General features: G+C 38.7%; 1 protein-coding gene across 1 annotated transcript; it reads left to right on the plus strand.

The window, feature by feature from the left end:
• The first annotated feature begins 6941 nt into the window (after positions 1-6941).
• On the plus strand, positions 6942-7883 carry LOC128060309 (olfactory receptor 8K3-like). The gene has a single exon (XM_052652693.1). The coding sequence runs from the start codon at positions 6942-6944 to the stop codon at positions 7881-7883; it is 942 nt and encodes a 313-aa protein (XP_052508653.1).
• Positions 7884-15113: the final 7230 nt, after the last annotated feature.

The raw sequence follows: 15113 nt of genomic DNA on the forward strand, positions 1-15113 counted from the left end.
TCCAGGCCTCCCTGTTAGCTAGTGCTAAATTGTAGCCATATTGAACTATATAAATGCATCAGACCAACACGTTGTAGACTTTAAATTTACACCATATTAACTGTCAATTTTGTCACAGTAAAGCCAGACGGAAAAAAGTTAAATTTCTTGAGATTCTCCCATGGAAGCTTTGAGTTATATTTTTATATTTTATTGGGACTTGATTCCTAATTGCTTTTTGATCAAACAAGATAGTTACATTTCCTTATCTGTCTGAAAAACAAAAATATTTCTTTAAAATTTGTATTCTAATTATTTTTGTAGTTTTGCATAAGAAGTCTACTCTATGCTGAACTAGCTCTGTGCCTTTGTTATGGGATAACCTTCTTCAGATGATACCACCCTTATGGCAGAAAGTGAAGAGGAACTAAAAAGCCTCTTGATGAAAGTGAAAGTGGAGAGTGAAAAAATTGGCTTAAAGCTCAACATTCAGAAAACGAAGATCATGGCATCTGGTCCCATCACTTCATGGGAAATAGATGGGGAAACAGTGGAAACAGTGTCAGACTTTATTTTTTGGGGCTCCAAAATCACTGCAGATGGTGACTGCAGCCATGAAATTAAAAGACGCTTACTTCTTGGAAGAAAACTTATGACCAACCTAGATAGCATATTCAAAAGCAGAGACATTACTTTGCCAACTATCCATCTAGTCAAGGCTATGGTTTTTCCTGTGGTCATGTATGGATGTGAGAGTTGGACTGTGAAGAAGGCTGAGTGCTGAAGAATTCATGCTTTTGAACTGTGGTGTTGGAGAAGACTCTTGAGAGTCCCTTGGACTGCAAGGAGATCCAACCAGTCCATTCTGAAGGAGATCAGCCCTGGGATTTCTTTGGAAGGAATGATGCTAAAGCTGAAGCTCCAGTACTTTGGCCACCTCATTTGAAGAGAGACTCATTGGAAAAGACTCTGATGCTGGGAGGGATTGGGGGCAGGAGGAGAAGGGGCGACAGAAGATGAGATGGCTGGATGGCATCATGGACTCGATGGACGTGAGTCTGAGTGAACTCCGGGAGTTGGTGATGGACAGGGAGGCCTGGCGTGCTGCGATTCATGGGGTCACAAAGAGTCGGACACGACTGAGCGACTGAACTGAACTGAGCTGAGCCTTCTTCAGTGTTGGTTCACAAGAGTGTATAACAATCTTTTACCACATATGCGTGCATGTCTGTCCACTGTATTGTGTATTTTATTGTAAAATATTTTATTATCTTCTATAATTTTATTATATTGTTTGATTGCCACGGTTTGATCACCTCTTTGTAGGAAACAAAAGACAAAATTCCATGATTTGGTCAATATTTCTAGGAAAAATGTAATAAGATATGTAACAATTTGTTTATATATGATATGCATACAAATATCTTCCCTGGTGGCTCAGACGGTAAAGCGTCTGCCTGCAATGCGGCAGACCAGGGTTCAATCCCTGGGTCGGGAAGATCTCCTGGAGAAGGAAATAGCAATATTAATAAAATAAGACCACTTACAGTCACTTCATATCTAATGAAAATGTGCATAAAAACTAACAAAGCCTGCACAGGATCTGTATGTTGAAAAGTACAAATCCCAATTAAAAATCAAAGGTGATTTGAATAATTTAGTAGATATATTTAGCTCAGATCAGTATACATAAGATAAAATTCTTCCCAAATTGATCCATAGATTTAATGCAAACCTAAATAAAATCTCAGCAAGATTTAGTGCAGAATTGATTTTATACTGAATTTTATTGAAAGGTTAAGGGCAGAACATAGATGAAAGCACATTTTAAAATTTACTATGAATAGGAAAAAACACTCCTTCATGTTAGGATTAATTATATAACCATATAATCAAGATTTTGATATTGGTAGAAACACAAACGTATAAATTAATGGAACAGAATAGACAATACAGAAATAGATTTTTATAAATAGTTCAACTAAGCTTTCATAAAATTGCAAAAGTATTTCAAAAGAAGGGGTATAGCCTGTTAAAATCATTGTGCTGAGCTAATTAGAGGAAAAAATAAGCAAGCAAATAAATAATGTTGACCTAATACAACAGTTAACTCAAAATGAAGAACAACTTAACTGTAAAAATGCTAAACTATGAAACATTTAGGGCTTCCCTGGCGGCTCAGTGGTAAAGAAACTGCCTGTGGTGCAGGAAACACCAGGTTGGGAAGATTCCCTGGAGAAGGAAATGGCAATCCATTCAGTATTCTTGCCCGGAGAATTCCACAGACAGAGGAGATTGGCAGGTTACAGTCCATGGGTTCACAATAGAGTCGGACATGACTTAACAACTAAACAACAGCCAGAAATAAAATATTCAGATAGAACAATAGGAGAAGATCCATGTCGGATCTAGGCCTGGTGAAGACTTCATCGCATGCGTATGTGCTCAGCCCCTCAGCTGTGTCCAACTTTTTGAGACCCCATGGATTGTAGCCCACCAGGTTCCTGTGTCCATGGGATTTTCTAGGCAAGAATTCTGGAGTGGGTTATCATTTCCTTCTCCGGGGGCTCTTTCTGACCCAGAAATAGAACCTGTGTCTCCTGCTAGGTAAGCAGGTTCTTTACCACTGAGCCACCTGAGAAGCCTGTCTTTAATTCCCTGTTTTTCAATAATTAAATAGGACAATGTTTAAGCATTTCTATACCATCATTCATTTGAGAAGACTGCTGTGGACTTGCAGACTTAATGGGCCTGCCCTAGAGATAGGTTTAATTAAGAGACGTGCATACTACAAAAGGTAAGTTAGCCAAGAATTTAAAAAAAAAAAAAATAGGAAAGAAAGAATTTCCCTAGAAAATTGAAAAGACAATCTCCAGATATTTTGTTGTGGTCTTAGAACTTTAGGGATGATCAGCACATTCTCTGACATCTCCTCAGGGAGAGTATCAAAATGTGAAGATCCATAAATTGTTCCACTTAGCCATGTAAGATTCACATGAGGGAGGCATGACAGAGACTTCATTACAGGTAAAATGATGGAGTATTTCATGTGATGTCTTGTTTCCAATATGCTGACAGCGTTTCAGTGACAGGTTCAAAGTCTCACATTAATTTACTGGCAGCGCCTGAGTGAAATGAGACCATTTCTGGTTCAGTTCTGTCAGGAATAGGACTCCTCTTGTCATTTCATATTAATTTTTTGAAAATAGTCACATATTTACAGACTAAACCCTGAAAAGCGTTTCTGAAACATCATTGTGATACCCATTTGTATAAATAATGATGTCTCTAGTGGAAGGCAAGACTAAGAGTAAATAAAGCAAAACTAAAGGTGCATGAGGGCTTCCGTGGTGGCCCACCTGGTAAAGCATCTGCCTGCAACAACCCGGGTTCCTTCCCTGCGTCAGGGGGGCTCCCTGGAGAAAGAAATGGCAACCCATGGCAGCATTTTTTGCCAGAGAAACCCCTTGGACAGATAAGCCTGGCAGGCTACAGTCCAGGGGTTATAAGAGTCAGACATGATTTAGCAACTGAAATCACCACTGCCAAAAATACATGAATATTTAGAAACTGGGAAAATTAAGAAGCCTCATGTGTTCAGTCTCCTACTGGGATGGTCTTCTAAATTCTTAGCCATTTAGTGCTCTGGGCATTTTTTTGTGACTGTTTCAATATAATTTAATGTTTAATGATTATGTACATCAGTATATAAATGTGATTATTTCTGGATCCCTTGATGAGACAGAAGAGCATGTCCACCTTACAATGAGATGTGGAAATTGCTGTTTGGTTATTAGCAGGCTTTTAAGTACCTAGTTTTATGGCAATGGTGCAATTTTTAGCGTGTCCTTCAATTTCAAGTGGAATCTGACCACAAATTAGATGAAATTATCTCACAAGGCACAACTTTAAAAAAATTGACAATCAGAATTTAAAAAAAATGTTAAACTATGAGATAGCTATTTGGGTATATCCATAGAATGATAAAGCTTGTGACAAAACAACCAAAAACACTTCTATCATTTCTGACCTTTACAGGAAAATTTGGAATTTACAAAGTCTTATTTTTTTTTTTAGCTTTTCATAATTGCAAAACAAAGACAAGAAAACAAGATTTATACTACTTCTTATTACATTTACTGAAGATATTTCTCTACAATAACTGTTGACTGATATACATTTCATGTTTCTAACATTAGAAAATTGTCTGCGTCAAGTCCAGGTAGACTATCAGAAGGTCTTACAAGTGTAAACGATATTTTAAGTGAGCAAAATGCTAACTTCACGTAAATACTTTTATATTTAATGTTATAAATTTTTTAAATTAATTTTCTTACAGAGCACTCAGAGACTGAAGTCACTGAAAATTTATTGTAACCAATGTTATTGATATTTTTTTAAGGAGGTGTTTATGCTGACAATATTTTGCACCTAATAATCCTTTTACCTTGATCTGCCATTTACCTCTTACTCTTGTGAGTTAGTTGCTTAGATATATCTGACTCTTTGAGACCCCATGGACTGTAGCCCGCTGGCTCTTCTGTCCATGAAATTCTCCAGGAAAGAAGGCTGGAGTGGGTAGCCATTCCATTCTCCAAGGTATCTTCCCAACCCAGGGATTGAATTCAGGTCTCCTGTGTTGCAGACAGATTCTTTACCGTCTGAGCCACCAGGGAAACCCACCTCTTATTCTGGTATATTCACACTATGTTTATTATTATTATATTCAGATATACTTTTATTTGATTTTATAAAATGTTGATTTGTGATTTTTATTACATTATCATTTGGTGGAATTTTGTGGCCTTAAAATACAAAAAAAAGTTAAGTAACACCTCTAATCCATGTATATTATTTTATTCACGTCTACATTATTATTGTGTGGGGCTTCCCTGGTGGCTCAGTGGTAAAGAATCCACCTGTCAATGCGGATTGATCCCTGGGTCAGGAAATGGCAAACCCACTCCATTAATCTTGTCTGGGAGTTCCCATGGACAGAGGAGCCCGGCAGAATACAGTCCATGGGGTCGCAAAGAGTCAGAAAGGGGTTAGTGACTAAACAGCAGCGTAGCATTGTGTAACATAGTGACCTTACACATTGTTCTTTAAAGCACAGCATCTTCTTTTCCAAAAGGAGTTTTTAATGAATCTTCATTATGCAGAAAAAAATGCCAATGATTACTCTTTCTTTCAGTTTGGTTAGATCTCCTCGCATTCTCCTGGGTTCATGCATGACAACGTATATTTGAATTGGTACATTCAAATTAATATATGCCAATTGTAGTGAAAATGCTCCTAGGGAAAGATTATATTTTAGGGAAATTTGCATCGTAATGAACTTTCATTTTTGCTAGCATAGTAAATAAAACTAGAACATAAAGAATCCACTTTATGGACTTCAGAGATCCAGTTTTAGTCCTGCAGAGGGGAATAGTGAAGGGCTTGGAGTAAGTTAAATGTGCTCCATTCTACTTGACCTAATCTTAACCTATTGATCATTATATTATACCCTTGACAAATAAGATAATGTCACAGTGCAGAAGAACTGACACACAAATGTATAAAGAAACTCTTTTTGAGCTAAGTTATTGTCACCAGGTTATATATATATATATTTAACCTGAATTCCAGGTAAGCCTAAACATATTGAATCCTTTAATCTTCATTTTTCTCTCCCAACCACCCTGTAAAGAAATATTGGTTTTGCATAAGAAAATAAAGATTTTCAGATAAATTATTTGCCCAAAGTAATCATTTGTATATAATATAAAAGAAAATATAGCAGAGATTATATCTATATACTGGAGAAGGAAATGGCAACCCACTCCAGTACACTTGCCTGGAAAATCCCATGGATGGAGGAGCCTAGTAGGCTCCAGTGTGTTCTACACATTTTTTGGAATTTATAGCTTTACATTTTTATCATAATTCTCATATAATTGAATAATATAATTTTATATGTATTAAATGATATGATTAATTGATATGATCAAATATAATTTATAAATACCATAATGTGATTGCAATTACATAAATGACTAGTAGAAAACTTTAAATATGTATCATATAAGTTTATATATGTATATATGAATCACACTTTTAATTTTTATTTCATTTCTAATATACTTCTATGCATACATTTCTGTATCTTGATCTAGGTACCTATAGGTATCCACACTTATATGTGTATCTATATATTTATATGGGGCTTCCCAGGTGGCCCTAGTGGTAAAGACTCTGCCTGCCAAGGCAGGAGACATAAGAGACACAGGTTCAATCCCTGGGTCAGGAAGAATCCCTGGAGAGGGCATGGCAATCCACTTCTGTATTCTTGTCTGGAGAATCCCATGGACAGAGGATATTTTTCTATCTCTGTATTTATATCTAGGTACTTTCACTTTTCACTTTTATGTATTGGAGAAGGAAATGGCAACCCACTCCAGTATTCTTGCCTGGAGAATCCCAGGGACCGTGGAGCCTGGTGGGCTGCCGTCTATGGGATTGCACAGAGTCGGACACAACTGAAGCGACTTAGCAGCAGCAGCAGCATACCATCTATACCATTCTTGTTTTTCAGCTTTAGCACTACTGAGATTTTGGACTGATAAGGGGTGTTATGAGATGTTTAGAAACATAACTGACCATGGATCATTATATGCAAGTACCACTCACCTTCCAGCTGCAATAACAAATGTCTTTCAGATGTTGACAGTTGTTATTTGCTTAGTAAAATAACTCCTATTTGAGAACTAATGAATATCTCAAACTCTGTGTCTATCTTTATTTATGCATATTATTATATATACGATATGGGAGTTTTAAAAAATATCCGGTTTTTGGAAGTTAGGATGTATTTTATTTATACAAGCTTCACATATGAAAAATCTGCCAGATGATAATACATGAAATTTGCTTACTATGCTTGATGTCTCCACCCAGAATACATATTCTGATAAAGCTGCATGAAAACACAAAATCTAACTGTGCCAAATGAATTCATCCTCATGGGAATCACAGACTGCCCTGAGCTGCAGGCTCCATTGTTTGGGCTCTTCCTCATCATCTATGTGACCTCCGCGGTGGGCAACTTGGGCATGGTCATCCTCACTAAGGTGGACTCCAGGCTACAGACACCCATGTACTTCTTTCTCAGGCACCTGGCTCTTACTGATCTTGGCTATTCAACAGCTGTAGGACCCAAAATGTTGGCAAATTTTATTGTGAGTCAAAATTCAATCTCCTATTATATGTGTGCCACACAGCTGGCTTTCTTCATCATGTTCATTATAAGTGAATTTTTTATCCTGGCGGCAATGTCCTATGACCGCTATGTGGCCATCTGTCAACCTCTACTTTACACAGTCATCATGTCACAAAGGGTGTGTCAGATACTGGTGGCAATCCCCTACCTCTATAGCACATTCGTGTCTCTTATAATCACTGTAAAGATTTTTAATTTATCCTTCTGTGGCTACAATGTCATCAAACATTACTACTGTGACTGTCTCCCCTTGATATCTTTGCTCTGTTCAAATACTCAAGAAATTGAACTGATCATTCTGATCTTCGCTGGTGTTAATGTGATCCTGTCCCTTCCAATAATTCTTATGTCTTATCTGCTCATCCTTGTAGCCATTCTCAGGATGAACTCTGCTGAGGGCAGGCACAAGGCTTTTTCTACCTGTGGGTCCCACCTGACAGTGGTCACAGTGTTCTTTGGGGCTTTGATATTTATGTATGCGCAACCAGAGTCCAGACACTCCTTTGACACTGATAAAGTGGCATCTATATTTTACACCCTTGTTATCCCCATGTTAAATCCCTTGATCTACAGTTTGAAGAACAAAGATGTAAAATATGCCCTACAAAACGTGTGGAATAAGCTTTGTAACATTTCCTCTTAAAGCCTACGTACAATACGATTCCTATCATTTAGATCCTGGGCTTCAGACATTTCTCTGTATGTCCTTAAATGGAATAGTGAACACAAGTAAGTTCAATGTACTTTTAGAGATTGCCTTTTATGTTCCAGTAACAATTTTATATGCTGTACCTACACTAACACACAAAGTAAGGAAAATATCTGCCTTCTTTGAATAAGAGAGATTAATCATAAATATAATTAAGTAAATGTTATTATACAGGATAATTGATTAGGAAACTACAGAGTATTCAAGCAGGAAAGGAGAGTGGGTATGCTGTGTGTGAGAAAGGAAGAATCAGTTCAGTCGCTCAGTCGTGTCCAACTCTTTGCAACCCCATGAACTGCAGCACGCCAGGCCTCCCTGTCCATCACCAACTCGTGGAGTCTACCCAAACCCATGTCCATTGAATCGGTGATGCCACCAACCACCTCATCCTTTTTCATCTCCTTCTCCTCCTGCCCTCAATCTTTCCCAGCATCAGGGTCTTTTCCAATGAAAAAGGAAGAATAGTAGATATAAAAGGTGAGTTTAAATGTTTATTGCTTTTCTCAGCTACTAGAATAAACTTCCCCATGACTATGTGTGTGTTTGGGCATGTGCATATGTTTTTGTGTAAGAACATCTATCTGTTTGAGCATCCATACACTTCTAAGGCATATGAAAAATTAAACTTTCCTGGAAAAGGACATGGCCTCCACTCCAGTATTCTTGCTGGAAAATTCCATGGACAGAGGAGCTTGGTGGGCCACACTCCATGGGGCCACAAAGAACTGGACATGACTGAACACAACACAAAAATTAAATTTATTGTGGTTTCAAGGAGGCTCAGTGTAGCATAATGATTTGACCTCAGCAATTATCTGAACTTTCCCAGATGTTTCCATCCCACATGGAGGAGGTTAGTGTCCTGCTCTGTTCTCATCAGTGAAGTTACTTTCATACATGAGCCCTAGAAAGCCTATTAACTCAGCACACTTTGCAATTCAGTAACCTACAAAATCAGCACAATATTTTATTTCAATCAGTTCATTTTCTGTACCAGTGGACATTCCAAATAAGATCAATTTCCTTGATTATAGTTAGCAATCTTTACTGTATATCTGAAGGTTGCTGCTGCTACTGCTGCTAAGTTGCTTCATTCGTGTCCGACTCTGTGCGACTCCACAGATGGCAGCCCACCAGGCTCCCCCATCCCTGGGATTCTCCAGGCAAGAACAACTGGAGTGGGTTGCCATTTCTTCCTCCAATGCATGAAAAGGAAAAGTGAAAGTAGAGTCGCTCAGTCATGTCTGACCCTTAGTGACCCCATGGACTGCAGCCTACCAGGCTCCTCCATCCATGGGACTTTCCAGGCAAGAGTGCTGGAGTGGGGTGCCATTGCCTTCTCTGTATCTGAAGGTTAAGAGAGCAATATTTAAATGCTTTCATCACAAAAGGAAAGGTAATATGATGGAGGTGTTGTTGGTGGTGTTCAGTCGCTAAGTCATGTTCAAGTCTTTGCAACCCCATAAATCGTAGCACTCTAGGCTGCTCTGTCTGCCACTATATCCCATCTTTATTGTTTAGTCAGTAAGTCATGTCAGACTATATGCAACCCCATGGACTATAGCCAGCCAGGCTCCACTCCATGGGATTTCCCAGGCAAGAATACTGAAGTGGGTTGCCACTTCCTTCTCCAGGAGATATTCCTGACCCAGGGATCGAACCTGCATCTCCTGCATTGGCAGGCAGATTCTTTACCACTGACTCACCAGAGAATCCCAGAGTTTGCTCAAATTCATGTCCATTGAGTCAGTGATGCTATCTAATCATCTTATCCTCTGCCACTCCCTTCTCCTTCTACTGATGGAGGTATTACCTCATGCTAAGTTGTAATCATGCTGCAGTGTGTAAGAGTATCAAATAACACATTGTACACCACAAACTTCCACAATGCTATAAGTCAATTATATCTCAGTGATGCAGAAAAAATAAATCTCTTGAAGTCGCCCATGGACACTTTCAATTTTGTATTTATGATTTTTGGAGATTTTGATTCCTAACTGCTTCTTTTTGTTTAATGTTGTTGTTCAGTTGATAAGTCATGTCTGACTCTTTGAGACCCAATGGACTGCTGCATGCCAAGCTTCCCTGTCCTTTGCCATCCCCCTGAGTTTGAGCAGACTCATATCCTTTGAGTCATTGCTGTTAACTAACCACCTCATTCTCTATCACCCCTTTCTCCTCTTGCCCTCAATCTTTCCCAGCATCAGGATCTTTTCCAGTGATATTACTCTTCTCATTAGGGGGTCAAATAATGGAGCTTCAGCTTCAGCATCAGTCCTTCCAATGAATATTTAGAGTTGATTTCCTTTAGGATTGACTGGTTTGATCTCCTTGCGGTCCAAGGGACTCTCAAGAGTCTTCTTCAGCATTACAATATGAAAGCATCAATTCTTCAGCACTCAGCCTTCCTATGGTACAACTCTTACATCTGTACATGACTGCTGGAAAATCTATAACTTTGACTATAAGGACCTTTGTTTCATGAGGTTGTTATATTTTCTGACCTTGTGAAGATCAAGAATATTTCTTGTTTAATATTTGTGCATCTTTACATAAGTGGTCTATTCTATACTGAATTAGGCTTGCTGTCTCTTTCATGGGGTGACTTTGCTCAACATTAGTTCATAAAAGCTTATGATATATTTTTATTAAGGTCAATTTGATAATTCTTCTTATAAGAAGCAAAAGAAGGTAATTCCATGATTTGTTCTATAGTATGTTTCTAATGAAAGTGTAGTGAGATAAGTACCACTATATAAATATTATGTCTTGTGAGCTCCCCTAATCCTTCTAAATTTCCACTTTGTTTGGTTATATTTAGTATTTTTAACACTCATGAAACTTTATTTGAATCATAGTTTAAACACTTTTTTCACCATCACAGATTAAATTCTTTATGTAGTCAATCAAATTCAAATTAAAATAATTTATTGGAATAAAATATAGGTACTCTTTCAAATGAGGTAAAATGTAAGGAATTTACATAGCTGATTTTTTTAAATTACTAAGAAAAATATGTACTGAATATAAACATTCTGAATATAAATGCAGAAAGATTTTGGTTTCTGGAAAATGCATGTTGGAAAAAGATACAGTAAAATGATGATTACATATTGATAGCTTCTGAGAACATGAAAATTTAAATTAATATTTTTGGATATGTACTTTTCTAAATTATCTTCACTGAATGTGACTTTTATAACAGAAAAAAGTAGAAAAATCTAATATCTGGATTTGAAAAAATAAACTGTGACTATATATATACCAATATCCTATTTCTAAAATAAATCTTGCTGTACATTGTATAGTACCTCCAAAGATGAATCAGAAAGAGAATAAAATATGTAGAGATTTACAAAGTTTGCTAATATATATTTTTTCCATTTTAAATGTTGTTCCTCAGTCACTAAGTCATGTCTGACTCTTTGTGACCCATGAACTGCAGCACGTCAAACTTCCCTGCCCTTCACTATCTCTTGGAATTTGTTCAAGTTCACGTCCATTGACTCAGTGATGCCTTCCAACCATCTCATCCTCTGTCACCCTCTTCTCCACCTGTCCTTAATCTTTCCCAGCATTAAGATCTTTTCCAATGAGTCAGCTCTTTGTATCAGGTGGTCAAAGTATTGGAGCTTCAGTGAATATTCAGAATCAAGTACCTTTGTCTTTCAGTTCAGTTCAGTCGCTCAGTCGTGTCCGACTCTTTGCGACCCCATGAATCGCAGCACGCCAGGCCTCCCTGTCCGTCACCAACTCCCAGAGTTCACTCAGACTCACATCCATCGAGTCAGTGATGCCATCCAGCCATCTCATCCTCTGTCGTCCCCTTCTCCTCCTGCCCCCATTCTCTCCCAGCATCAGAGTCTTTTCCAATGAGTCAACTCTTCGCATGAGGTGGCCAAAGTACTGGAGTTTCAGCTTTAGCATCATTCGTTCCAAAGAAATTCCCAGGACTGATCTCCTTCAGAATGGACTGGTTGGATTTCCTTGCAGTCCAAGGGACTCTCAAGAGTCTTCTCCAACACCAAAGTTCAAACACATCAGTTCTTCGGCGCTTAGCCTTCTTCACAGTCCAACTCTCACATCAATACACGAACAAAGGAAAAACCATAGCCTTGACTAGGCAGACCTTAGTCGGCAAAGTAGTGTCTCTGCTTTTGAATATACTATCTAGGTTGGTCATAATATTTCTTCCAAGGAGTAAGCGTCTTTTAATTTCATGGCTGCAGTCACCATCTGCAGTGATTTTGGAGCCCCAAAAAATAAAGTCTGACACTGTTTCTACTATTTCCCCATCTATTTCCCATGAAGTGATGGAACCAGATGCCATGATCTTCGTTTTCTGAATGTTGAGCTTTAAGCCAACTTTTTCACTCTCCTCTTTCACTTTCATCAAGAGGCTTTTTAGTTCCTCTTCACTTTCCGCCGTAAGGGTGGTGTCATCTGCATATCTGAGGTGATTGATATTTCTCCCAGCAATCTTGATTCCAGCTTGTGTTTCTTCCAGTCCAGTGTTTCTCATGATGTACTCTGCATAGAAGTTAAATAAGCAGGGTGACAATATACAGCCTTGACGTACTCCTTTTCCTATTTGGAACCAGTCTGTTGTTCCATGTCCAGTTCTAACTTTTGCTTCCTGACCTGCATACAGATTTCTCAAGAGGCAGGTCAGGTGGTCTGGTATTCCCATCTCTCTCAGAATTTTCCACAGTTTACTGTGATCCACACAGTCAAAGGCTTTGGCGTAGTCAATACAGCAGAAATAGATGTTTTTGTGGAAGTCTCTTGCTTTTTCCATGATCCAGTGGATGTTGGCAGTTTGATCTCTGGTTCCTGTGCTTTTTCTAAAACTAGGTTGAACATCAGGGAGTTCACAGTTCACGTATTGCTGAAGCCTGGCTTGGAGAATTTTGAGCATTACTTTACTAGCATGTGAGATGAGTAAAATTGTGCGGTAGTTTGAGCATTCTTTGGCATTGCCTTTCTTTGGGATTGTAATGAAAACTGACCTTTTCCAGTCCTGTGGCCACTGCTGAGTTTCCCAAACTTGCTGGCATATTGAGTACAGCACTTTCACAGCATCATCTTTCAGGATTTGAAACAGCTCAACTGGAATGCCATCACCTCCACTAGCCTTGCTCATAGTGATGCTTTGTAAGGCCCACTTGACTTCACATTCCAAGATGTCTGGCTCTAGATTAGTGATCACATCATCATGATTATCTGGGTCATGAAGATCTTTTTGTACAGTTCTTCCGTGTATTACTTGCCACGTCTTCTTAATATCTTCTGCTTCTGTTAGGTCCTGACCATTTCTGTCCTTTATCGAGCCCATCTTTACAGGAAATGTTCCCTTGGTATCTCTAATTTTCTTAAAGAGATCTCTAGTCTTTCCCATTCTGTTCTTTTCCTCTATTTCTTTGCATTGATCACTGAAGAAGGCTTTCTTATCTCTTCTTGCTTTTCTTTGGAACTCTGCATTCAGATGCTTATATCTTTCCTTTTCTCCTTTGCTTTTCGCCTCTCTTCTTTTCACAGCTATTTGTAAGGCCTCCCCAGACAGCCATTTTGCTTTTTTGCATTCTTTTCCATGGGGATGTCTTGATCCCTGTCTCCTGTACAATGTCACGAACCTCTGTCCATAGTTCATCAGGCACTCTATCTATCAGATCTAGGCCCTTAAATCTATTTCTCACTTCCACTGTATAATCATAAGGGATTTGATTTAGGTCATACCTGAATGGTCTAACGGTTTTCCCTACTTTCTTCAATTTCAGTCTGAATTTGGTAATAAGGAGTTCATGATCTGAGCCACAGTCAGCTCCCGGTCTTGTTTTTGTTGACTGTACAGAGCTTCTCCATCTTTGGCTGCAAAGAATATAATCAATCTGATTTTGGTGTTGACCATCCGGTGATGTCCATGTGTAGAGTCTTCTCTTGTGTTGTTGGAAGGGGGTGTTTGCTATGACCAGTGCATTTTCTTGGCAAAACTCAATTAGTCTTTGCCCTGCTTCATTCTGCATTCCAAGGCCAAATTTGCCTGTTACTCCACGTGTTTCTTGGCTTCTTACTTTTGCATTCCAGTCCCCTATAATGACAAGGACATCTTTTTTGGGTGTTAGTTCTAAAAGATCTTGTAGGTCTTCATAAAACCATTCAACTTCAGTTTCTTCAGCGTTACTGGTTGGGGCGTAGACTTCAGTAACTGAAGGGAATGGCAAGCCACTTCAGTATTCTTGCCTTGAGAACCCCATGAACATTAGGAAAAGGCAAAATGATAGGATACCAAAAGAGGAACTCCCCAGGTCATTAGGTGCCCAATATGCTACTGGAGATCAGTGGAGAAATAACTCCAGAAAGAATGAAGGGATGGAGCCAAAGCAAAAACAATATCCAGTTGTGGATGTGACTGGTAATAGAAGCAAGATCCGATGCTGTAAAGAGCAATATTGCATAGGAACCTGAAATGTCAGGTCCATGAATCAAAACAAATTGAAAGTGGTCAAACAAGAGATGGCAAGGGTGAACGTCGAAATTCTAGGAATCAGCAAACTGAAATGGACTGGAATGGGTGAATTTAACTCAGATGACCATTACATCTACTACTGCGGGCAGCAATCCCTCAGAAGAAATGGAGTAGCTATCATGGTCAACAAGAGTCTGAAATGCAGTACTTGGATGCATCAAAAATGACAGAATGATCTCTGTTCGTTTCCAAGGCAAACCATTTAATGTCACAGTTATCCAAGTCTATGCCCCTTTGTCTTTAGTCTTCCCATATATATTTAATGAGTTGCCTACAATTGCTGCTTTTGGTTCAGCCTAGCATATAAACATTTGTGTGATCAGTTGCTCAGTTGTATCTGACTCTATGTGACCCCATAGACTAGCCCACCAGGCTCCTCTATCCATGAAATTCTCCTGGAAAGAATACTGCAGTGAGTTGCCATTTCCTACTCCATGGAATCTTTCCAACTCGGGAATCAAACCCAGTTCTCTTCTGTCTGCTGCACTGGCAGGCAGAGTCTTTACCACTAGGTAACCTACAGTACCCACTTCTTGGATCTTAAGTAGTCTGGTGATGACTCCCATCTACATGTACAATTACTAAATAAAATATATATGGTTTTTGTCCTGTTAATCTTATGTCAATCTAATTATTAA

The sequence above is a fragment of the Budorcas taxicolor genome, chromosome 15 (assembly GCF_023091745.1).
Source record: "Budorcas taxicolor isolate Tak-1 chromosome 15, Takin1.1, whole genome shotgun sequence".
Classification (NCBI taxonomy): domain Eukaryota; kingdom Metazoa; phylum Chordata; class Mammalia; order Artiodactyla; family Bovidae; genus Budorcas; species Budorcas taxicolor.

What these genes read in the sequence shown, in the direction of transcription:
- LOC128060309 (XM_052652693.1), top strand. Translation starts at nt 6,942, where the DNA reads ATGAAAACACAAAATCTAACTGTGCCAAATGAATTCATCCTCATGGGA.